General features: G+C 38.5%; 1 protein-coding gene across 4 annotated transcripts in view; it reads right to left on the bottom strand.

Annotated features, from left to right (window-relative positions):
• The window catches only part of APBA1 (amyloid beta precursor protein binding family A member 1), an 80678-nt gene that overhangs the window by 19915 nt on the left and 34626 nt on the right, over positions 1-26137 (bottom strand). For all 4 annotated transcript variants that reach the window (XM_027652481.1, XM_027652484.1, XM_027652483.1 and 1 more), the window contains 4 exons: positions 17004-18208; positions 6363-6464; positions 2981-3020; positions 1303-1448 (listed from right to left, as the gene is read on the bottom strand). In XM_027652481.1, coding sequence (XP_027508282.1) covers positions 1303-1448; positions 2981-3020; positions 6363-6464; positions 17004-18155 — 1440 coding nt within the window. In that variant the 5' untranslated portion in view covers positions 18156-18208. The remainder of the gene's footprint in view (positions 1-1302; positions 1449-2980; positions 3021-6362; positions 6465-17003; positions 18209-26137) is intronic.

Raw genomic sequence — 26137 nt, 5'->3', positions numbered from 1 at the left:
TAGGAAGAACCCACCAAGACCTGCCAGGGTCGAGAAAGCTGAGTGAAACATGTTTAAAGAATGTTACTGAATACAGAGTCTGCAATGAACAAAGATAAATCATTCTTTTGCAAAAGGCTCAGTAGTTTAAGTTTGTGAAAACTTCTACAGAGATGTCAGAGGATGATCTGTCTTTAACAGGAAGGCTACATCCCAGCCTCTTCTAAAATGCTAGAGTGTTAATGATTTTCAGAGACAAGGTTACAAGAACTTATGCATTAGAACATCATCAAAATTGCAATTTATGGTAGTCTCTCAATGGTTCTAGTTGGAGCTTCTGTGTTAAAGTTACATACTGAACTGAACACCTGTTATGGAAAACACTGGAAGGAATTATAATAGTAGGAAGCATCAGCCGACCTTAACAGACAATACTACTGGCTTTGCTGATAACCTTCTCTCCTCTTCCTCTCTCTTTTATACAATCACACACCAAATCTGAGCTGGAACCCAAAATAAACTACAAAAGAAGAACACACAAATATTAAACTAATTAAAATTCCCAGAGGAGATTGTGTTGGTTAGCTGAATCAGGAGAAGACGAAGCTGCATGGCTACCATTCAGTCATGTATGGGTAGTGGGAATATTGCAGCATCTTGTACAACTGTGTAATATTTCATTCACACGTATAATTTCAGTTGACAGTGTCATAACTGTAACTTCAAATACAGCAGCACGCCCATTGCTTGTCCTGGCCTGTACAGAAATTGGCTGGCATTTCTTTTTTCCAAACAAACAAAGCAAATGTACCATATTCTAGGACAAGTTATTTTTATTTCATACATCTCTATACTATCACAGATGTTTCCTTTTTAAATCAGCACCTAGCTGCTATGTGTGGAGAAACAAGTATCCACACCAGGGTCAAAAATAACTGCAATCATTATCACAGTAGCAATTGCATCAAGTGCCGAGGCTGAAGCAGCTGCAACACTTACTAGTTGTGTTTTATACTCTAAACCTGTTTTCCCTCAACATCCAGATAACATATAACTTTGACCATCACTCACTTCAGATTCTGGCTTAGTGTACATGGCACAAGTATTATTACAGGGAATTAAAATGACCTGGTAACTCCCCCTTATCAGTCTTTTCCAAAAGTAGCATTAAACATATAATTTTTTTTGCAGAAAGAAAGGTGAGGCACTTTACCTTTCTGAAACCATAGATAACCTCACATGCAGAATTTACTGCATAAGTGAGAAGGTCACATCCACAACCACAAGACACCCATACAAGAGGCAGCAGGAATCATTCCGCACCTTGATTCTGCTGACAGCTTCCTGAGCTTGCATCATTCTCACATTCTTGGAGGGAGTTTTATCAGAAAGCAGTTGAGTTGAACCAAGGTAATTGGCAGCAAAAATGATTCCATCGATTAAGTCTTCAGGATCACAAGGTCCGGGAACTGTAACACAGGAAAGAATCACCGAAATAATCACACTGAACCACAGCAAAACAGCAGCACTTTGACAACTTGAGCCTGCACCTGATGGCTGCAAATCCTCTGAAATACTTCAGTTTACTATGATGATATGGCAACCAGTACTTTCAAAGTACAACACAAAATATTAAGCAAATGCTCTCAACATCTGTGGTGAGTTGACCCTGCCCACCAAAGCAGTTCAATCACCCCCCTCCTCATCTGGGCAGAGGAGAGAAAATATAACAAAAGGCTCATGGGGAAAGACAGGGACAGATACTCACTAATTATTGCCATGGGCAAGACAAACTTGACTTGGAAAAATTAATTTATTTTATTACCAATCAAATGAGAAATAAGAAAAAATGCTCCAACACCTTCTCCCCACCCTGGCAAGTTTTTTCATAGACTGCTGCACATTTGTATTTTTAAGGAATTTTGCATTGGACCAAGATCTAAGAAAATTTTAGTTTACTTTTTTTTATTTTTTTTTTCTTTTAGGAGAAGAGGATTATTTTAAATAGCCCTTGGTAGAGAGGACTACCAATAGGAAATGAATTTAAATTCTAGAGAGACCTTTCATTGCTGCAAAATTCCAATGCTCAGCTATGGACTAATTGACAATCTGGCCAGAGACTCCAAAACATGCAGCTTATACACTGAAGACTAAACCAATGATCAGTTTGCAGTCTAAAGAAAACAATCAATTAAGCACAGCACACTGTAAAGCAATTGAAGGAGCTACAAGGCAGTCCAAAAAAAGTATCACATCAACCGTATTTCTGACATTTCATCAAGTATACAGAACAACCACTGGGGGGGGGGGCGGGAAAGAAACTTCTATTTTCTGCTTCTGTCATGCTCTCACAACAAAATAACTGGGTGTTACAACATGCATTCTTCCTACGGTATTACAGGATGCACTCACACAAAAGGTAACAGTAGTTCATGTAGGAGGTAACTTGCTTTTACACATTGTTCTGAATAAATTCAGCACTAGTGCAGCCTTAACTCCAAGACAGGAAGCATTATTTAATTAGAGGACAAGTAGCTGTAAAGCAGAGCAGATTTCCTCTGGCAGGCCTGCCAATTAATCCAATTCTGCTAATTAATCCAACTGAGACTGGATTAAGCCTGCCAATTAAAATCAACACTGGACAGAGCACCACAGTGTTAGCCTATTTTCCTTGTCCACAGAAATTCATACATGTTGTGTAAATACCATAAAAATGTAGTATTTTAAGTGATATTGAGAAAAAACCCCAGTAGAACAGACACAGAAACTACAAATTAAATACTATAAAAATAAAAGCTCCATGTTTATGAAGTTCTGAAAGACTACAGTAGGATTTAGCTTAGGATCACGTTCCAAATTGGACATAATTTAATCTAAAACAGCATACCCAACCCTAGTAGCTTTTCTATTCAGCAAATAAAATAGTTTTTTATTTTATAAACCCATGCCAGTGGGTTTTTGATACCAAAAAAACCATTTAGAAGTTGTAGATTTATCTTACCTTCAACATACGTCGGAAATGAAGCCAAGCTTTTTCTGGACTGTAATTAAGACAAAAAGGATTTCAAACAGAACATAACATGCACAAATACACATTAAAAATTCTTCCAGACACACAAAAAAAATATTAAATGAGTCACGGTTATTAGCAAAGGAAGATCACCAATTATTAATATTTATTATTATATTTAGTATTTTCAAAATCTAAGCACCTACTAGAGTAAAATTCAATGTATTTCATTTCCATCTATCCACCAAGCAATATGCTAGGCCCAGACTTCAGTTCTTATTGGTTTTCACTAGTGCATTAATTTAATTGTCTACCAATAGGTGCTATACTTTTAATAAGAAATATGCAAGAAAGTATATAATATCTCAAAGACATTGGATCTTCCAACAAATAAATACAGGCAGGAATATAAAAAATGCACTATACTGTTATTATTCATTACTGAAACCATCATTAACAAAATGCTGTTATTCATTAGGACTGTTCTTAGATGTATCCCTCATTAACGCAGTCTACAAAAGGCTTTAGAAATTTTACCAGGTTATGTATTCCATGGGATAACTGAATTCACTGTGGGCTCACCACCAACTGTGCTTACACCATATGAAGCACAAAACCACATTTGGTAGCTTCAATTACATAAAGAGTAAAGAAATAGAATACTGAGTTCCATGTGTAAATAAACAGACTAAAGGAAGACCTTACTTCCAACTGGTATGTTATATGAAAGACTTCATGACTAACACTTCAAACATCTGAAAGCTAAAAAATTTCAGTGAGTAAACCATATTATATATAACATATTATGTTATAAACAATAACATAAACTACATATGAAAATTTATCAAATAAAATTCTGTGTGGCAATATATAGATGGTAATGGGTATACTGAAATACCTGTTGCTATCATATGCTGATAGGACTTCTGGATAGTTTAAGGATTACAAAACTTTAATGAATCTACAACTGACTGTACCAGCAGTAACTCCTCCAATAACTGCTTGATATAATTTTATTAAAAGAAAATCCATACCTATGATCAGAATAATGCATAATATCTTTAACAATTTTCAGTATATTTCCAGATGATACAAAGGGAAATATATGACAAATTATTTTTCTTTATGACAGGCAACTGGGTATTAGTGGAAAAAACAAGTAACAGCAAGGTAACAGTTATGTGACAGGTCAATTGACTAACCCCAAGGAGTCTTTTTCCTTTGTAAGAAGTGGAAAAGGATGTAACAAGTAATATTTTTTAATCAATGATGCTTGTCTTGCTATAAAATGAAATTTTCAAAACAAAACCAAAAGCTTGTGGCACAGACAGCAGAGCCTGCACAGCCTTTGAGTTCTTGGCACTCCTTGAGCTGCAAGACTAAGAAATCTGTCCATCAGATAGTGTACCAGCATCAGTAAAGATGTCAATAATGAATCCACTGCCAAGGCATTTAAGCTGGTTTGAGGACACTGGTATGCCTTTTCAGATCTGTGGCTCTTTTCATCTCCTCGAATGTTCCTACCAAACCACCTATCCACAGACTCCAACAATTGTTTGTAATAGTTGCTGGTGTAGTGCTAAAGAGGAGATTCAGACACTGGGCTCTGACAGGCTTAGAGAACAAACCCCTACACACCAGAGGCAGTTCATGCATATAAATGATCTTTACTTTTTTTTAAACAGAGTGGACAACGGCTGTGATACAGATTTAGCAACTATTCAGCAAACCAACTAGCAACCTATTTTTAGGATAGAGTGGTGTAAACCATCATCATATATATTTTTATTGCAAAAACTCACACACAAATTTAATGTCCCTTGTTCATAACCCAGGCTGAAATACATTCTACTAAGACCAGTAGAACAGTAAAGTAACAGGTAAAGTTACCAATAGGTGGAAACCTACACCTTTTAATTTTACATAACCATGAATAATAAAATATCAAGGTCATTAATATTTCATTACTCTTGATAATGTCATTGCCATTTAGTATTATAAAATTTATTTTTAAGAAAAAGTTTTCCTAAGCCCTAAAATTCAATCCCAAAAATTATGAGGTTGTTTTATCACTTTATTCTTGCCTCAGAATACTAAGGCAGGAAATATTCCCCATCTGAGAGAAACTAGCAGCTGACACATCCTGCTGTGAAACCCAGTTTACCATCTCTGTAACTCTGCATAAACACATCCTAAAAACCTGAAACGAGTAGTGTCTTGTTTGTTTTCTTCCTTTGGTACATTTACTGATATCTAAAAATCGCTAAAATATATAATATATATGAAGAAAGCTGAAGGCTTTAATAAACTAACAGTACAGCAGATGAAAACTTAATGGCATGATCTACTGTTGAAAACTTTGGTATGTGAAAAATTATGGGTTTCTCCAGTCTTTTGAAACTTCATTATCTTCTAAATGCAAGTAGAGACTGGCACAACTACATACATGTTGAAAGCTTTCTTATCCCTTGGTAATTACAAAAGAAAAATAGAAAGAATGGATTACTAATTAGTGTTTCAACTGTAATCAGTATTTCCTCTTGTAGTGGATCAGGTTTTTAATACAGTAAGATAATTCAAGAATTGCTATTGGTAGCAATACAGTATTTGTTACTCTACAGTTTCTACAATGGTTTATAAGTTTAAAAATTAAGAAGTAAATAAACCAAACATCTGCAGATTCTTCTGCTTACAGAGCCTGCCATTCTATACTAACTCAAATACTTGTTATGTCAAAGCATTTTATTTTCACACTGCAAGAGGTTCTACTCACACTTTTCATTTTGTGTTGGTGGAATTACTGCACTGTAAAGCACTGCTAGGTGAGGGGAAAAAAAAAAGAAAGCAAGTATGCAGCTTTATTTTGAGGAGCCTGGAGTTAGGAACTGAATTCTGACTATGAATCACTGGCAGGACAGTTTCTACAATGACAAAATATTAAACAGCATAATTTACTACCTAACTGATTTAATTTAAGGACTTTTTTATCTGGCTGAGAAATATTTTTTTTGTGGGAAAATAATCTGCATGGATAAAAGGAAAGGGCTTCTTTGTTTTGCCTCTACTACAGAGGAGATGTTGGGTAAATCAATACCTCCTAGCCTGTTAAATAAATTTAGTGGCAGCTGAACACAGAGTCAGAAATGCCACGATTAAGAGTCTTAAGTATGTTAGAAATTCAGTCAGACAGCCAGGCAAGCACAAGGGAAAGGAGCATAAGGGAAAAGCATAAAGGAAATCAGTTTTTCAAGTTTATTACAATTTTGAAAGAAGAAAAGGGATTGTGCAGGTGCAAGGGGGCAAAGAAAATTAAAGCATGCATAAGCATAAGCATCATGAACAAGACTGTGGTTTTTATAAGATTTCACTCTACCTCTTTATTAGTGGAGGCCTCTGCTGTACTGCAGACATCCTGGTGATGTTGCCTACTTGATGATTCAGCACCCCGAGGTGAAGAGGAATCTGGAGATGGAGACTAGACATGGCAGGAAAATGAAATAATATTATGAGTGTCCAATGTAGAAATTCTTCTTTCATATTTTCCTCTAACTTGACAATCTCTAATCAAAGTAGAGATGAGGGGAAAAAAAAGACAAAACAAGACGAACACTTAAAATGCTGTAACCCTTGCTTTTTATGATAATGATCACATTTCAATATCTCAGTGAACTTATTTTGAACAGCTAAAAGACACTTGTGTTTATTTGTCAGTAATGTATGAAACTAAACAGTTGTGAAAATTGAAACCTGTACTTGGTGGTAGGCAACACTCAGTCAAAAAGGGAGTCAAGTATTTTTGCGTGAATGGAGGACCATCTGGCATTGGGATAACTATTTGCTCTTACTGTCATCATTCAACTAAGCTGCAGTTACAGGACTTTCAGCTGCAGGAGTGCATGACTGCGGCCTGCAGAAAAATGTCTGAGCTTACTGAAGGCTGCAGACAATGCAGACCGATATCCTGAGCTCTGACACTCCAAGAAAGAAAAAAGGTGAAGTCACTTAGCAGTAAGCTCTGGTGTGAGACAAGTGAATTGACCCTACCAGAACACAGGGATTCAGCTAAAGATTACTTAGTTGTCAAACTCGGGAAAGTGAAGAAAAGACTGCAATTTCCCCACAAGCACACATGCTCTCAGGTATAATCTCCTGAGGTGCTAAACTAATTTAAACTGAGCAGAGGGAGGCTGCACTGGTTGTCCATAAATGTTATTCCATCATCTTACAAAACAACTTTTATAAACTGTGCAGAGTAATACTGGTGTATTCAAGGACTTGTGCACATATTCAATGATTATTCAATACCATTGTAATCAAGGATGGTGATTCCTCATTCTAGATACACTGCAAACTTGGAAGATATTCCACAGTTCATGCTATGATCTCAGTAATATACATGCTCTTTAGATCAAATTTCCTCATTTTTCTCTTTTCACTGAAAACAATTCAGTGAAGCAACTGTCTACGTGATCTGCCAGCAAGTATCTTGATGAAGGGAAAGAATGCTTTGGGAAAGGATATTCTAATCATAGACAACTTCTAATGAATGCTGGTGACACTAAAAAGCTGTAGCAAGGTATCTATAGTACATAGCAGGGGGCCCTGGTATGGGGGTATATGACACAGGAACACAGAGTATGGAATCAATGAAGGTGACCAAAATGAAAGAGTACAAAGCTTTAACCCAGCAAGCATTTTTAGAGGCAGATTTTAAGGACATACCTGTAAAACATGCCTCTGCAAGCCAAAATGTGAACCTTCAAAGGAAATTTAGCATTTAGCTATGCAAGCTAGATGTTTAGCCCAACAGCCCTGGCATTCTACACTCTCCTTTGACACAAGGAGACCATGGCCCTAGCTTTGCTAACTCAGCAGTTCATCACAGATGGCAAAACACTCAGCTGCTATTCTTCTCTTTTCATAAGCAATTACATGGCATGGCTTTTCTCTAAGCCAATGAGTCATACCAGAAAAGGGCTACATTTCCAGTGTTCTGAGCTGGCAGCAGCTCCAATCTAGGAGTGCCCTTGTGCTCTGCATCCACTCCAGCTGCAACATTGCATTCTATAAAACGTGGTACAAAATTTAAAAAAACCCACCAAAACCAAACAACCAAAAACCCAAACCACTAAGTTTCTCTTAGATATGGAACAAAACAAGAAACGGAACTGCCTTCTCCTCTTTCTCTTTACACTCATTGCTCTAAAACATCCATCTCAGATAATAACTAGGTATTAAAATTATAGTTAACTAACAAAGGCTTCCAAAGAGTTAAGGTGCAATTCCTTACACATACGCCTCCTAGGTAGAAGAGCAGTCCCTGCATCTCCCTGTATTTTGAATTACAACTGTAAGGTAAAAAGGAGACGCAGCTGTGACACCGTCCCTGACCAGATACAGCTGTGAAATGGTCCCTAGAATCCTGGGATTTGTTTGTGCCATCAGAGTGAAGAACTGCTCACTGTACCTTGAGCATTCAAGCAGGGTCTGTGGATGAAATACAGGCTCATTTGGCTTGCTGTGCAATTACCAGAGTTAACAGTGCAACAACGGCAGAAATAGCAATTCTATTTACATACGGAAGTGTATTCATAACACTCACATTCTTAATAGTTATGCAGTATTTTTGTGTTAGGATTAAATATAAAAGGCTCACAATACTATCAATTCAATAATGACATCCAGATATTGTAGGATTGCGCTTTAAACAGTAGAAAAAGAAACCAAGTTAAGCACCAAATGTTTCCACACACACAAAATATCTTTAGAAGGCCTGAAAGCTCTGATATTTATACACTGAAGGGTAACAATTAATTTTTTAAACCAGATATCTGGCATTAAGAAACTTTGCACCATTCAAAATGTACTAACAGTTACTCCAGTAGCACTACAAATACTTTTACTCTGCTATTTTCATTTACAAAGTATCAGAACTAAGCAACCATCAAAATTATCACAGGCTTTCTGTAGGCTCTGTTTCAATGTCTGCTCAAATACTTCTGGGGGGAAAAAAAGAAAACCAAAACCAAATCAAACCAAACAAACAAAAAAACCCCCTCAAAACAAACAAAAAAACCCCAAAATCAAAACCAACCAACCAACCAGTACTCCCCAAACTACAAAACTGAAATATCAAACATCCTACAAAGTTTGCTACATGACATGACATGAGAGCTATCATGTGCAAAAACATTTGTAGAAAAAAGTTAAGACTTGGAAGAACAAACACTCATTTTCAACACCAAAATGCATTTTTAAAGGTACCATATATAACATACAAAGAAAGAATGCAGTCACAGCAATAACAAGTAATATTTTGATAGATCGTAGTGGATAGACAACTTGCATAGCTGCTGTAAATAAAGTATAAAATAAAAACTTAGTGACTGCTCTGTTGTCATTAACAAAACAAGTTTTCGAAGCCTAACAAAAATGTCAGAACAAACACAGTAAGCTCACGTGAAGTATGCCGTTATTGGGTACAGAAGTCCATCAATGGAATTAGAATGTTTTTTTCTTAAGTGCATCAGTAAAAAAGTGCTAGTTACCCCATTCTTCCTCTCCAGTATCTACTTACATTTTTCTTACGATATTCAATCTGGTACATCCAAAAATTCTCCATCTCAATTTTGGTGTTGTTTGACTCTGACTAATGTGCAAGCCTCTCCACGTGCGAAACCTTCCTTGCTACTGTGCAGAGAGATTTAGTAACAGAACTTGTAAAAGGAGAGGATTGAGTTACATCTAGCTTATCCAGGTCAATTCAGCTGTTTACTGCATAGCTCATGAACACAAATGTAACTGACACTGGAGCATCTCTAAATACAAGCACTTGCTCTCGCTTTATAAAAGCAGTGTTGTTTTACATGCTTTTAGCAGCAGATCACCTGAAAAGAGTATAACTTTTGGGTCACATAATCACACACAAGGCTGGGACAGAGGGGATGAAATCATAGAATCATAGAATATTTTCTCTTGGAAGGGACCTTAAGATCATCTAGGTTCTACTGCCCCTAGATCAGCTTGCTCAAAGCCCTGTCCAATGCTTGAACACTTCCAGGGATGCAGCATCCACAGCTGCTCTGGGTAAACTGTGCCAGTGCCTCATCACTCTCACAGTAAATAACTTTTTCCTTACATTTAATCTAAATCTACTCTCCGACAATTTGAAGTCATTCTCCTTGTCTATCACTGCATGCCCTTGTAAAACATCCCTCTCCCAGCCCTCAGTACTCTTTAGGTACTGAGAAGCTGCAGTAAGGTCTCCCCAGAGTCTTCTCTTCTCCACTCCAACTCTCTCAGGCTGTGTTCATGGAAGTGCTCCAGCCCTCTGATCATCTCCCTGGCCTCCCTCTAAATTCACTCCAGCAGGTCCACATCCTCCTTATGTCAGGCTTCCCAGAACTGGAATCAGTACTCCAGGTGGGGTCTCATAAGAGCGGAATAGAGAGGCAAAATCACTTCCCTCAACCTGCTGGCCACACCGCTTTTAATGCAGCCCAGGATATTGTTGGCTTTCTGGGCTTCAAACACAGCTTATGTTCAATCTTTCACCCCCCAGTATCCTCAAGTCCTTTTCTGCAGGGCAGCCCTCAATGAGTTTTTTCTCCCAGTTTGTATTTGTGTTTGGGATTGCCCCAACCCAGGTGTAGGACCTTGAATCTGGCTTTATTGAACTTCATGAGGTTCTCACAGATCCCCTTCTCAGGCTTGTCCAGGTCCCTCTGGATGGCATCCCTTCTCTTTCTTCAGCAAAATTCACTGAAGGTACAAAACCAGAGATTTTCATCTAAGCAGTGACTCTGTACCTCTGTCAAAGTCTTTCAAGAAAAATTCCTACCTGTTACTGTTATATTACTGTCTCAAATACAAAATAAAAACACAGCTAGGAAAGATAGAAGTTTAGATCTGACACAGAAAAGTTCAAGGGAGCAAACTAAAAATACAACCAAGAATAAATGTAACTGAGCCTGTTAGGGCAAGATAGCCCTTTATTTTGCCCATTTCAAAGAGTCTCTTGGCCACATGAGTCAGTAGCAGTAACCATGCAGCACCCCAGTCACACTTTTTGAGCTAGTAACTTCTCTTTGCATAAAATCTTAGGCTGTATGGACTCTGATTGTCCATCAGGTCACATATACACGCTTTGAGGTAAGGTCTGTCCAGTACCATGCATGCTGGATGGAAGACTGGTAGCACGGCAGGGCTCCTGGTAGCTGGTTGAGCGCTGGATGTTTCTCTTCTCTTGAGTATGGACTTCCTTAACTGTACTTCCACTTGAACTTCCAGTAACAATGCAGTTTTATGCGTCAGTTTGAAAAAAATCAGTGTAGATCTCTCCTGTGTTTTCAAAAGTGTGGTTCTAGTTTTCAACAGCACAGAAAAATCCCTTGAAATTACTTTCATCTTTCAATAATTAAAAAAATCTAAAAACAAAAAAAATATTCAAGAGGTTATGTATCCAGCGCTCAATGTAATTTAAAAGCCTGTAACTCATCTGGGAGTGTTTGTCCTCAAGCAGACTAATTGATAAATTTAAGCTTTCTTCTGTGTGACTGATGAATAAAACCCTTTTTGTATTGGTTTGGTTTTCTAATGACTTTTGGTTTCAGGCTTTTGAAACTTTTTTTCCATGTAAACTTAAATTTGTGGTCTCATGTAGATGACAGAAAGGTGACCTGTAGTCTGTGTGCTCAATCAACAGTTTCAAAAGGTCTGCTCAGAAAAAACCCCAAACAATATACTATCACTATAAGCTCATCTTTACTTCAATTCTTTCCTTTCTCTTTTTCTCCCCTCTTAGTTCATCTATTACTGAAGCGTGCTTAATTATTTAAAAATCTTCTCTATAGCCTTTTTAATAATACATTACTCCTGCTGTGGAAAAAGTGAAGCAAATTCATCTCCATGCAAACACTTCACTAGTCATAAGAACTGAGAAAATCCAGCAACTGAGAACTCAAAGGTTGAAATAAAACATATGTAACCAAAAACAACAGAGAAGCAAAACAATGCAGCTCAGTTCTGTTCTATCTGGAAGGCTTGTTTTTAGCTCTAAATTTCTACTTCACAAATCTAAACCACCCATGTATGTGGTTTTACTTTATATTAGGGTTTATTCTTTATATTAGGGTTTATTCTATCATCATACCACCTCCAGTGTCTGCAAAGAAACACAGACTGTGAACACCAGTGACCAGGGCTTTGCAAAACTGAAGTCTTTGCATGCAGAACAAACCATGCCTTGCAGGTCAGCAAAACTCGGCTTTCAGATCTACAACCCCACGGATAACTGAACAGACCTCAGAAAAAGGTCATCGTGTCTGGTTCTTAAATGCCCTCCAAACCACTGTTTCCTTCTGATTATGGTAGAAGTGAAGAAGACAATCTGCTTCTATTCTCTTTAAATCACAGCCCAAAAAATTCTACTTGAGTTTTTGTGCCTTTCGGTGCTTTTCTTATCAGGTCTCTGTACTTCCGTAACTAAGCAAGCCACTCTTCTCAAAGCCCTACAACATTTGAAAATCCCTTCTTAAGACCTGCCATGCAGTTTAAACACCAGAATATTTCATTGCATTTTGAATTATCTGCTATGGAAAACTACACTCTTTTCCACTTGAAAATGTTTCATCCTCAAGTACAGATCATGCATTGCATGTCTTCTATTTAGATCTTTAAACACCACAATTTCTGTGCTTGGCTAGGTGCATTCACTGCAAGTTTCCAGTGGAGAATCTGACAGGTAAGAATGATGAGCAAGAGCTGCCTAAATGAGATATGGGCCTTCCCTTCCAGTGAGGTAACTGTGTGCATCTAGAAGAACATATTTTCCTGAAGGGTCTCCTGCTTCACTGCTCTTGGGCACATGCATACCACAAACTCCACGTTTGAAACTTTTCATAGCTCCAGCTACAAACTTTATCCACTGTGGTGGAAAGGCTACGAAAATTGGGATTGTTTAGCCTGGAAAAGAGAAAGCTTCAGGGTGACCTAATTGCAGCTTTCCAGTACCTGATGGGAATCTAAAAAAAAACCTGCAGAGGCGTACAAGAGCAAGCAGTGACAGGAAAAGGGGGAATTGCTTGAAACTGAAAGAGGACAGGTCTAGATCATGTATTAGGAAGAAATTATTTTCCTGTGAGGGTGGTGAGACACTGAAACAGGTTGCCCAGAGAAGCTGTGAATACCCCATCCCCAGAAGTGTTCAAGGTCAGGCTGGATGTGGCTCTGAGCAACCTAGTCTAGTGGAAGGTGTCCCTGCCCATAGCAGGAGGCTTGGAACAAAATCTTTAAGGTCCCTTCCAACTCAAGCCATTCCATGATTCCATGATTCTATGTATGAACAAAATCTCCCCCATTTCACACTCAGAAAACACAACCTAACTGCATTTCCACGGTCTTTTCCATCACAGGTCAGTTTTCTGATGTCACACTTCTTGCAGCTCTAACTGCCATTGTATTTGAAAAAGAGATCCTTGTGAGGCCATATCCAAGTGATGGTCTGCTTTGGTTTAAAAAGTTTCTGATAAACAGACTTGAGAAGGATATGTCAGTTGTACACATCTCATATGTGTGGTAAACATTAAAAAACCCTCTTACTGCCCTTATTCAAAAGACACTGAGGATTTTTCAGCTTTTATCAAATACACAACTCCCTTCCCACAAGCTAGATGTCCAGACCATCTCTTATTCAAGAGAAAGCACACACCACTAAACCAGGGTGCACAAGGTACATGGCAGCTAATACTCTAGATTGTTAAATATTAAACAGGTGGATCTGTACACTATTTATTTATTCACAGAAGCCAGCTACCTGTCTCCTGCATTACAGGGCTACCAGAGTTTATTACAACAGAATAATCCATGGGCTGTGAGAAATTTTCTTCTTCATGTATCTACCAAGCATTTCTTTTGAGGAGAAATACATAGGAATGACTCATATTCCTGGTAGGTTACCTGTGAATAAACCTGAAATCAGGACATCTTAAGCGCAAATGGATGGAGTGATCTGTATCTTTCTTACCATCACAGTCATTGCATGTCTTTCCTAACAGTCCCAAACTATACCCAGCTGCAGGTTAGCAGAATATTTCTGGGTTGTTAGCTTCTCAAAATAGTCTCTGGACACTTCCAATTGGTATTCTACCCAGCATTCTGCTGTGAATGTATCACTCAAATGCTCAGCACTGGGGAGTAAAAGTCACTTTCTTGCAAAAAAAGGCAAAAGTAGTTGTATCTAATGAGTCTCAACTGAAATTTTCTGACTCCCTGGCTTAGTTGGTCTCCAGTGGACAGCTCCTAGCTAAATAAAAAGTGACTGCTATTTGGATCTAAAGAGGTCTTATCAGTTTCAATATCAGTTTCACGATTAAGAACACAAAAGTATTACAAATATTTTCAAGTAAGTTCTATCTCTAAAAGGAAAATTGTTTTGCTGAAAAATATAAAGACAATTTTCAAAGTAGACCTGCAAAATAACTGAAGGTAATAAAAGCATCCAATTTGCATTATTTATCTGAAGCTCCTTTCCGAGGTAAGAAAATAGTGTCTGCCTAAAGATAAAAACAGTCTTACTTCAAGGTCAGTGTTACAAATCAGAAAGAAAAAGATCTTTGGTATATCTGGTTGGCATAAACTAATTGGTCTCAGCTCCTGTCCTCTTTTTTCTCAAGAGAGACAGAAATAAAATTTATGATTAGATGAATGGGCTTCACTATATTTTTATTACAATTGACCACTCATGGTCACTTAGTCAAAAGACAATCGGTTTTTGCCCAGTTTACAGCTACGCAATTCTACAAATGCTTTGTTAAAGAAAGCAGACTGTTCCTGAGTTGTCAACTGAATTAAAGAATCCAGTAAATCAAATACATACCTCATCTTCAGCGAAAAAAAAAATTCCTACACAGACCCAAGTCCCTTCAACAACGTCTTTCCCTCAATCTGCTATAGATCTTCTAAACTATTTGCCTAATTCACTTCCTCGCTCCAAGAACACAGATTGTCTGTACATCTACAACCATCATTTATCTTTTCAGTGAGCTATACTGTCATTATAGATCACTGTTCTGATTGCAGCCAGCCTTGAAAATCTAAGTAAGGTTCTTATCTGACTTGCTGTGGAAAATATCAAACAAGAAACTAACTTTTGGTGCAAAATGGGAACCTCTGTGTACTTCAATATCTAATCTATGCAGAGACCAACAGAAACACCTGTTTTGTCACTGTATCAGCATACCAGGCTGAGTCGCATCAGCATATATTAGAAGAGGTAAATTCTGCAAAATGCAGATAGATTTTGTAGAGTAGCTGAAGCACCTTCAGGAAGGACTTGGTGTTCTCAGGATCTTCAGCCTAATGTCACAGAGACCATCATCGTACTTGGTGTTACACTCGATCAGGAAGCAATAGGAAGTTCTTCGATCCTCCAAGCAAAGACAACACTTACAAACATAGACAATATGGTAAACAAAATGTATAGCAAAAAGTAATGTGATCGATTTGAAAAAGGGGAGAAAAATAATTACAGCTTTTGGAATTTTTCTAGTAAGTCAAAAATAATTGTGACCCATAAAGAATAATCTGAGAAGATTTCTTTAGCCCTCATATGACTGCTAATCAACTCTGTAACAGACTTAATTTTTAAAATATTAGTAGAAATAACTTTTGCAATAGAGGTTTGGTTTTGTAGGGCTTTTTGGGTTGGTTTTTTTTTGTTTTTTTTTTTTTTTAATGTTCAATAAAACTATTAAGAATCAGGAAAACAATTCAAACATACTTATCACTGTGTTTCCAAAAAAAATTAAATCTAGATGCTACGTCTCAATCAGCTTGCATGTTTTTTTCAGCAACTCAAACACCGTGCTCCAAAAATCTCTTCCCATTTGTAGAATACTAGTCTTCATAATTTTGAAGGCAGATAAAGAATCCAGAAGCCTGTCATAGAAATATCTGGTATGTGATATTTTTTCACCATCTGAATTCCCTTTGCAATGGCTGAGGTGTTTTAAATAGTTCTGATGCATTCTTAAAGTTACAATAATTCAGTTTAAAACACCAAACAACACATAAAAAGTTCTATTTTTGGTGTTCTTCTCAAAAAAAAACAAGGTCAAAAAAACATTCCACAGCAGTAAAGAGGATAGAGCAAATGTTTGCAGTGCATTTACCCTTTAAGTAATAGCCTAGGAATACATAATAGACTATTTTAAGTCAGTAAATTTAGCCTACCAACTCTTTTCATATTAGGCATTAATTTAATGCAGTTAGCAGTTGGTTTTGAGTTTATTTTATTAAAAATGCAGAAAATTCATAAAACTTGGAGTACATATTTTCTTACAGACAGCTGGAACCACAATTTGGGAAACAATTCTGATCCAAGTTAATCCTCATGCCAAAAGTACAGGATTTCAGAAGCGCTGATGCTGTAAATCCAAATGATGGCCTTTGATGCTCAGGTTGCTGGAGAGTGAATACATTTTACAATGATAATGTAATATATTGAGGTTCATAACCTATTTCTAGAGCCTGCAAGTGGACATGCAACTTTTCTGGAATATAAATCTGAGCTACAATACCGCCATACAGAATATTAATAGATTTTTGACAGAATTGTTGGGATTATGTGACAGAAGATGAAACTTAAAAACCTAGAATTAACAAAAACACACAAGGATAGATAATAGAAAAGAAAGTGTCTGGTAGCTATTCTAAAATACCCCATGTCAGCAAAAAATGTAACAGCACTTGTTTCAGAAAATACAAGTAAAGAGCTTGTAACAAATCCAGTATACCTGGGGTCAGCAGTGTTTAATAAAGAAAGGTTTGGCTACCAGATAATGCATGTGGTTATTTCTCTCGTGCTCTCTAGAGTAGAAATTTAAAACAAAGCACCACATACTTTCTCAAGAATGAGACACAGAACAACACATGCACCCTTCTTCACTGTCGTGCATGTCACAATTAAAGGAATGAGACATACACAATCTGAGAGCCAAAAGCTTTGTATACTCACATCTCCATCTAGTGGTCTCTGGTCGTCAGAATCTCTGGATGGACTGATGTCCTGCCGCATCACCCAGATAGGCTCCTTAGGTTCATCAGGGGTATATGGAGAACGGATGGTCCTTGTCTTCACTTCCTCAATAGCCTCTTTAATATCCTTGATGGCCAGTGAAATTGCATCTCTCTTTTCCTTGCTGTACCTCTGTACAGATTCTCCTGAGCTGGATGTAACTCGAGAACCAGATGTGAGCTGGCCATTACTTTCATGCCCACCACTGACAAGAGCCTGACCATGCTCCAAACTCTGCTCTGACTCTGGCATGTCTTCAGCTGCCTTGTCTAAGCTCTGGGAGCTCATGCTCTGCTTCACCTCTGCTACAATCTGATCAATGTCCTCCTCCTGTTCATAGCTATCCATTCTTGGGTAGGGTGCAAATTCTGCTTCCTTTTCAGGGCTGTCAGACTCTCCATCCGACCGCTCATCGTAGTGGTGAAGGCGGGCACCAAGTGCCTCCTTACGGTAATTGTCGGCTTCCTCCCTTTCCCGCTCATACTGTTGGATCCCCTCCCTAACATCGAGGTCTGGTGTATCTCCTATTTCCTCATATACATGCTCCTGCAGTCCGTAGTCAGCGTAAGCCTCAGCATACTGCTCATCCTCTCCTCGGTGGAAGAGACGATGTGTGTAGACATAACCTGAGTAGGCCGCATTCATGGCTTCCTCGTGCTCAATGGAATGGAAGTGTAAGTGATTGGGCAATGTTCGGTTATGAATGGCCTCGCCATGCTCAGCCTCAGCGTTCTCCGTGTACTCCTCAGACTCTGGCCTGTACTGCACTGCATACGCGCTCTCATCCTCATTCTCCTGCACCCTCTCTGTGTCGTAACTGTCCTCCACTGTGGCTATCACATCCCCTTCTGCAGTATCCGTGTGATTGTGGAAACCACTCTCCGTGCTGGCTGACCGAGCTAACATCCCTTCCTCCTCCTGCCCAGACAGGCTTGCTTGGATGCTGTTTGTATGCCTTGGGTAGTGAGTCACATACCTCTGCTCCTCTTCCACTTCTGAGTGCTCCAAATCAGCCTCCACTGACTCATTCACTGCTCCATTCGCTGGCTCTTCACTGACCTCCCCCTCAGGTGGTCCAACCAAATGGTTCATGGCAAGTTCTGTAGGGTAGGTCACTTATTCTACTGACATTTTGTCTATCACAGCTGGAAAGAAACAAACAAAAAATATCTCCGACATTACTCTTAAAAAAAACCTGGAATCAATAAGCAGAAGCAACAAAGACACCCTTCCTTCCCGAAAAGACAAACATTTGACTTGGTCAGCTCTGCAGTAAGACAACAGCCAGCACAACAGTATTATCTCCCATGCAAATACTTCCAACAGCAGCAACCAGAAACAATACTCCTGGGGACTGAACTTCTCACTTCTGTGGACAAATTCCGGGTGGAAGAATCATTTCCACGCAACTCTTGGCAGTGGCATTTCAATGATGCTGGAAGGTGTATATTAGAAAAGCTAACTTTTGCCAGGAGCTCCACCATGGCAGAGATACAACAGAAGTATTTCACCTTTGCTCCAGCACTCTCCCTGTAGCTCACTGACTCAGAGCAAAGGAAAGAGGTTGTAATGTAAAATAACAGATTTAGTCCTGTCACAGGAGCCTGCAATTGCTCAGATACAGGACAACTATGCATTCGACAATTCTTCAGTGTCTTGGTATCTTAGCTAAGACACCTGAGCTAATCACCCTATGCACTTTTGAAAAATCAATAGAAATAAAAGTGCACTCTCAGGTTATCTGAAACACTTGTTTCTTCTTGCAAGAGAAGCACATGACAACTAGATAGAACACAGCTATCTTTGTGGAATCTATACATAATCAGTTAAAATGGCTTTTTTCCTAAAACATGGAGAACACTTTACTAATATTCATAACCATGACACATTGAGACTAGTGAGGCATCTTAGCTTTGCTGACTTCAAGTAAAAAAGATTTCAAGATACAAAATTACCAGAGAGGTCTGCCAATAAGAAAAAAGAAGGCAAGAAACAGGTTAACTGTAAGAATACAAATTAGCTTCTACAAGTTTCACAGGGCAAGCAGGATGATCTAGCTCTTAAAGTGTCACTTTTATGTAACATCTTCAGCTATTTTGAACCTTGCCCTATGTTTTTAAAATGCAGTGTCATGAAAAGGACACACTATATGCTTTTAAAACCACATATCTATAGGTAAAATACAGCTCTAGCCTGTGACTTATTGCTAAGTACTAAAGAAAAGGTACCTATTGGAAGACTTGTAACTTGAAGGATCCATAAAAGCATGTGTCAATTACCAACTAAAAAAATTAATGTGAATGTGAAATAGAACTTGAATCAAATCTAGTAAACAGAGGCAGGAAGGCTCAGGTGGCACTTTGCTGACTAAATGATGTCTGTGCAGAAGAGCTAGTGAGAATAACTTCCTGTGATGAGAAAGCAAAAGTAATTTCAGTTGCCCTCTATTAGAAAAGTTGAAAGGTATGCAAGGCTAGGTGTGAGCCACTTGAACTACACTTCCATGGGAAATCCAAAGGGTACAACTTCCAGCTCAGTGAACACTTGTTGTCTTTGTTACACCTAATGTTTTAGCCTTATAAACTTAGGAGTCCTTTCTAAAAAACCCCAAAGAACCAAAACCAAAAGAAAGAAACAAACAAACCAAAAGCAAATCCAGACCAAACCAAACAACAACAACAAAACACAAAAACTACAAAACAAACACACAAACCCTCCCAAACAAACAAACAAACCACAACAAACCTAAAATGCATCTTGGCCCTGATTCCAGACAGACTTTTTCATTTTCAGAAACTGCTGATACACAGCTTTCACAAACCTAGTGTGCTGTGTTTAACCTCTAAGACTTGTCTTTCCCATTCTCATCACAATGAAGAAAATATAGTATATAAAAAATGCACTTGTAAAATAATAGCTAATCAATCCCATTAGCTAAGCAGATAAGGATGTTCTACACAACCTAACTGTTTTTCAAAATAACTAAAAAAAACTCAGTTTGCTTTTTCCAGTTAAGGAAGATGTGTTAGTAAAAAGGCTTCCATGACAAGACAAGGTCTTGTCCAAGTAAGACTTTCAAGAAGTTAGAGAGAATGGACATAACAGAAGTGTGTATGCAGGTGTGCACCAGAACTAACAAACCAAACACTCTCCTCCCTGCAGCATATGATATGTTATTTAAGTAAGCAAGAACACTAATACTGGAGAGATTTACATTTTTAGCACACAAAAAAAAGAGTGAAGATGCCAAGGCATAACAGTCCTTTGAAAAGTCCTTCCCAAGGAGGATTACTATTGAGGAATACATTTAGTGTAGGCAGCTCTGTCTTCAGCTTGCAGAGTGAGATGTAGGTGGAGCTCTGGGTGGCAGGAGCCACAGGCAAGAGTCACGAATTGCCAAGCCTTTGCATAGAAAAGAGCACCAGTAGCACCGGCCAGGTGGATGGACACTCAGAGACACAGCAGGAACTAAAGACTCAGGAGCCAGAGTGAGACTTCCATGCGCTTGGACTGTCAGGGGATAAAAGCCCAGGGGTTTCTTTGTTAGGGGTCCCTCCTTGGAAGCCCCAGGTCCGACTGTTTGTGTGTTACTGCACCATGAATAAGTGGCTCTATGGAATGAGACATCTGAGTCTCTGCTGTGGGAAACCTGGGGAGAAATCAGTAAGGAAATCTGGTCTAATTAAGTAAGAATGGGTGGGGAGTCAAGTGGGGACCTATCAGGTCACTGGAGCCACCCACTGCAAAGGGGCTTTGGTGCCAGCAGTGAAAGTCTCTGGTGGTGGGAGTGTGACAGCCAGAGAGCCTCATGAATGGTCAGACTGGGAAGTTTTATTAACATTGCCTGCTTTCAACCAAGTCAGTTATAAAATTTCCACTCTTTTGTACATAGACAGAATTAGGCTAAAGTAGAGGACTGTTTAAAAAATGTGCCTTAAATTTGTTGCATTCAAAGTAGCCCTAACTCACATCTAAGTGTCATTGGTCACCCACAGAAAAAGGGTAGTGCTAGTTGAAAGAAATGAAGTCACACGTAAACACAAGATGATGATCAATTTTTTGAAATCTTATCACATGTATCCTGACACATCCTTAGCTGAGTTATGTTTTTAGAAGAGAAGGCAAAAAATCAACCACATTAAGATATCTCAAGTCAAAAAAGTCAAATTACTCAAGTATCAAATGCCACAATGCTTAAGACAATAAAAGTTCTGATAACAGCTCAAAACTTGTCATCCCAATTTAGAATTCTTACTACAAGATTGCAACATCATGCATTCTATGGACAGGCAGGACCACTGACATGTCTAGCTGTGAGAAACAAACTACGAACCATACAAAAATATTGCTAAGTACCACCTAAGAGACCCAGCATTTTCCTTTTGCAAAGCGCAAGTCCAAATTCCCACTTGCAAAATTGTCCTTGGTCGAAGAATTCTCTCAGTTTAATTTCAAATATTGATATCCTAAAATTTTCAAAGTTGTGTCTTTTGAAGGGAGGAGGAGAAAACGCTACGCTTTACTTAAAACTTTTTATTGAAAAAGGTTCTCTTCTGTTTGCCTTTCCTCCTATAAATTAAATTAAACTAAATTTTTAATTTTGCAAACAATAAAATATTATTTATTTTTAAATCTAAAAAAAAATTTAATCATTAGAAAATAAGTTTACTTAGAAAATTGTAGATCTGAATAAATGTCCTTAAGTCACCTACGCCCCTGTCACCTTCAATGAAAAGTAAGCTTCTAAACCAAGAGCATTTATTTTACTGTTTAACAATCAGTTTTCAGGACAGTAATTTAAAGAACACCTATTAAGATTGAGGGTCAGAAGTACTAAATCTCTTTTCATACACGGTAGCTGGAAGACTACTAAAATCCACACCTTTTATTCTCAGCAGCATTTCCCTCAAGCAAGTACAAGGTCTGCCTGATTTTTCTCACCAGACTTTCAAAAAGCACTTTATTTCCTGCAAGCAAAAAAAAATCAATAACCCACATAAAATGCCACAGACAGAAGAGAATATAAGCAAGAGAGGTCATCCAACCTTGGAAATATAGACACAGCACCTATCGGAACAATATTATAGTCTCATATTAATTACCCAGAACAGCAGCTGTGCTCCAGTAATCAAACATATATGAGAAAGTGCTCTGTAAGCACTCTTTCACACAGGACTTGATGGATGACTCTGTCTTCACAATAGAGAAATCAGAGTTTGATTACTACTGCAACTAACTCTTTGCTGAAGGTTAAAAGACCTTCCTGACTGTAAAGAAGAAAAAATAAATATATCCATATATTTCTCATGCAACATGAAGAAAAAGTTGGAAGTTTAAGAATTTTTCTCTACTACTTCATATTAAAAAAGAAGCATTTAAAGCACCACCAAAGGGCAGACCAACATCTCAGAGCAAGACCACAACATGCATGCCCAGTGCTACTCAGGAAAAGTTACACAGTAAGAAAAGGTGAAAGTGTGAGTGATCAGATTCCAACTTGATTTGTTACTTCTTACCCAAGTCCAGATACATAATTGTCTGGTTTCTGGTATATACAGGTAGAAATGAAATTATTATTATTACTACTATTACTATTATTATTCCAAATAATAATTCCAAATAAACTTTAAAGTTTATTTTATAAGAGCATCATGCATCATATTTCCACAGTTCAATCCTGACTTGAATAAAAGTTCATACTCTTGATATGTCTGTATATTATAGTTACTGTCTCAAAACAAAGTTGTGTGCCATGCACACTTTTTTTCTGTCATATACAGGATAACAGGATAACTCAAGTTAGGAAGGCACCACAGGACATATCCAGTCCAAACCCTGGCCAAAACACAGCCAGCTTTGAGCTCAGATCAGATTACTCAGGGCTTTATCCAGCTGGGGCTTGATAACCTCCAAGGCTGGTTATGGCACAGCCTGTATAGACCCTGACTCCAGTGCTGGACTGTCCTTGTGAGGAAAACATTTCTTCCTTACAGTTAGTTTCAATTTCCCCTGTTTCAGCATGTCCCAGTTGTCTCCAACACTCCCTCCCACCACAGAATACTGTGAAGAGTCCACTGCATCCCCTCCATCCCCTGAGCTGTTGCTGGGTGACCCCGAAGCCATCCCTCCTCCCAGCTCAACCAGCCCTGGTCCTGCAGCCTCTCCTTGCAGGGCAAGGGCTCCAGACCCACTGTCTCAGTGGCTTCCCATCATCTCCCTGCAGTGTCATTCCTCTATCAGGGACCCAAGGCAGAGGCAGTACCCAGGTGGGGTCTAGCAGGTGCTGAGCAGAGGGGACAGTCCTCACCCTACCCTAGTTCTCAGGACTGTGTCTGTCCCACACTGCCCCAGGTGCTGCTGACCCTTATTTTGCTGTGTGGGCCATGTCCCAGAACTGCTACTTGGCTCCACCAGCCCCAGCCTGTATCCTTGCGAGGGGTATTTACTACTTTTTTTATTTTCATTAATTATTTCACTTATAAGAAGCATAACTATTTCCTCTTATTTTGTAGAACTTTCACAAGAGAAAATTTAGTATGGCAGTTGAGTGTGTGAACAAAGAGTTTTGTCTACCCTAAAAAACTTCAGCCCTATTTACCCATATCTTCCATGAAAAAATAGTTATTCTTTGAACATATTTACCCATAACTCCAAATCATACTAGAAGCACAGAGACCTCTGACTGGATTTTCAAAGGCATCTCACCTCAAGTGCAAGTTTTCTTGGCACGCTCTCTGAAGAATTTCACAAAAAACCTCTGTTTTTCCAGACTTCAGCAATGCACCAATGTTTCACTTCTACAGATCTTAACAAGACATATGAACACAAGCTACCTCTCAAAAATCCGACACATACGTCTTTGAGACACATCTTCAATCTTTTTTTTTCCTTTTAAAAGCCTCTATAGTATGAAATTGCTGAGAATTTAACAGCATATGCAATGTCCACTTAGAGTTCTCCATTTCTGCTGTGTTAGATACCTCTCAAAACACATTTAACTTTTCTCCCCTTCCAATTCACATCTTTTCAGCAAATATGCAGCTTTCAGGAAAACCAAGTTAAACAAGAGACAATGAAGTCCAGCTAGTTAAGTCTGTTAGTTTTATCAGCTTCGTTCAGCTGAGACAAGTGAGTCACAGAATACTGTTTCAACTCAATGAAATGGCACAGAGATGGTCCTGAAAGCCCCACAACTTCCTAGATTCTGTCACACAATCAGTAAACATATTCTGAGGCACTCCTTATTACCTGAGAGCTTCAAGCTAAGGATAATCCCTCATGAAAAGCAATTATGGTTCAGACAACACAGAATTAAAAGACCGGATTCTCCTTTATTTCCTTTTATTTCACAAGTTTCAAAGTAGCTATACCTGAGTCAAGCTGAAAAACTGGGACAGATGGCATACAGAACTTGCTTGCCTTTCATAGTGTAACATATATTTAAAAATGTACCACTGGCTGGCAACTGTAACACCCAGCTACTGAAAACACCAGAATATACAATTCCCCCAAACCTCCACCCTATTTTTATACTAGAAAAAAAGGAAACCCTCAAAACAGACAACTCTTATTTCAATTTTTATTTTTATTAGACTTACACTTTACTACATGGTTTTTGACAAATGACTTTTCCACATCTTTCTAGAAGAAAGTCATTGTTAAAGACAACAAGGAAGATGTGGAGGTATTATTCAGAGTGGGAAAGAATGAGCCAGACTGAGAGATGAGGTAGCTAAAATTCCCAAATACTTGATCACGGTAATCATATCAGCTCTTCTTCATCCACTTCCCACCATTCAAAACAACTGAATTAACACTTTCTAACTACCATAAAATAAGCTCCTTTTCAAGGACCTGATGTATGCCTGGACTACATGACTGAGAAGAAGGTTTTAAGTATTAGCTAGTTTGTATCTTATTTCAGAGTGACAGCAAGATATCAGGGCCTGCATCTGCTTCCATTCACAGAATTTAGTAAGAGCATGTAAGGGCGGCAGGTTAGCAAAAAACTCATGAAGGAACAGTGAAATCCCACAAGCAAAGATATTTGATTTAAAGTCACATTTGTAGTCACAAGAAAAGTTATGGGGGGGGGGGGAAGAAAAAAAGAAGAAAACCTTAATGGTTTCAACCTGCAACATTCCTGGTTAAATGCTACTTCAGTAGATTCAATCTTGCAGGCACATAACAAGGCGGAAAAAAACTTCACAAACAACAAGAACTATGGCACAAAATAACAGATGCGAAGGAGGAGGAGGTAGGAATGCATAGATGTAGTTTACAGTACATTAAAATTAACTTTTTTTTCTCCTCCTTACATGGACAGATTTCTATTCTATTTTCTGTTACCATTTTAGCCTACAAAATAAGCCCAATCTCATCTCCAACCATCAACTTCTACCAACACTCACAGATCATTTTACTACTTCTATTTCAAGGACAAGCTGCAGATTTAGTCCACATTAAAAACAAAACAATACAAAACAAAACAAACCAAAATCTAAGCTGCATGGTCCAGCTTATGAGTTTCCAAAGGCTTGAAGGAAAACTAATCTGTCACTTGCATTTTCTCACAAACTGGTAGCTGTATTACAGTGTCCTACTGTAAACACAGCCCCACAGTCCTCTTCAAAACCACATGGAAGGATGTGACACATTTACTTCCAAGCACAGTTCTGAGTGATTAGGTAAAAAATTCTCAAGGAAATCTTCAACCATTATGACCTTTCTGAAATGTTGTGACCACTTGTCAGCACTACAGCAGATGCAGCACTAGGCACTACACACCAGACTTCCATTGGCAGGAGGCCTGTCTGGCTAGACCAGCACCTACGAGCACTTGACTGGCCTGACCAGACATGTTTGCCTGGTTCAGGCTCCCCAACAGAATTTTTTTTCTAGCTCGAAACATTAACAATTTCTGCAACTTCAGTGACTTTGGAAGCCAGCAAGATACAGCCAATGCTACTCCCCAGAGCTGAGGAGAAAAGGGTTAGGGAGGACCCTAACCTCACTTCTCTCTGCACCGAGGAAGATCTTGACTGAGACCATTTTTCAGCACAAGCACATTCCTG

Source organism: Corapipo altera, unplaced genomic scaffold (genome assembly GCF_003945725.1).
Source record: "Corapipo altera isolate COAL_440 unplaced genomic scaffold, ASM394572v1 61286, whole genome shotgun sequence".
In the NCBI taxonomy this organism is placed as follows: Eukaryota; Metazoa; Chordata; class Aves; order Passeriformes; family Pipridae; genus Corapipo; species Corapipo altera.
The sequence above is the reverse complement of the archived record's forward strand: the minus strand, read 5'-3'. Positions and strand labels throughout refer to the sequence as shown.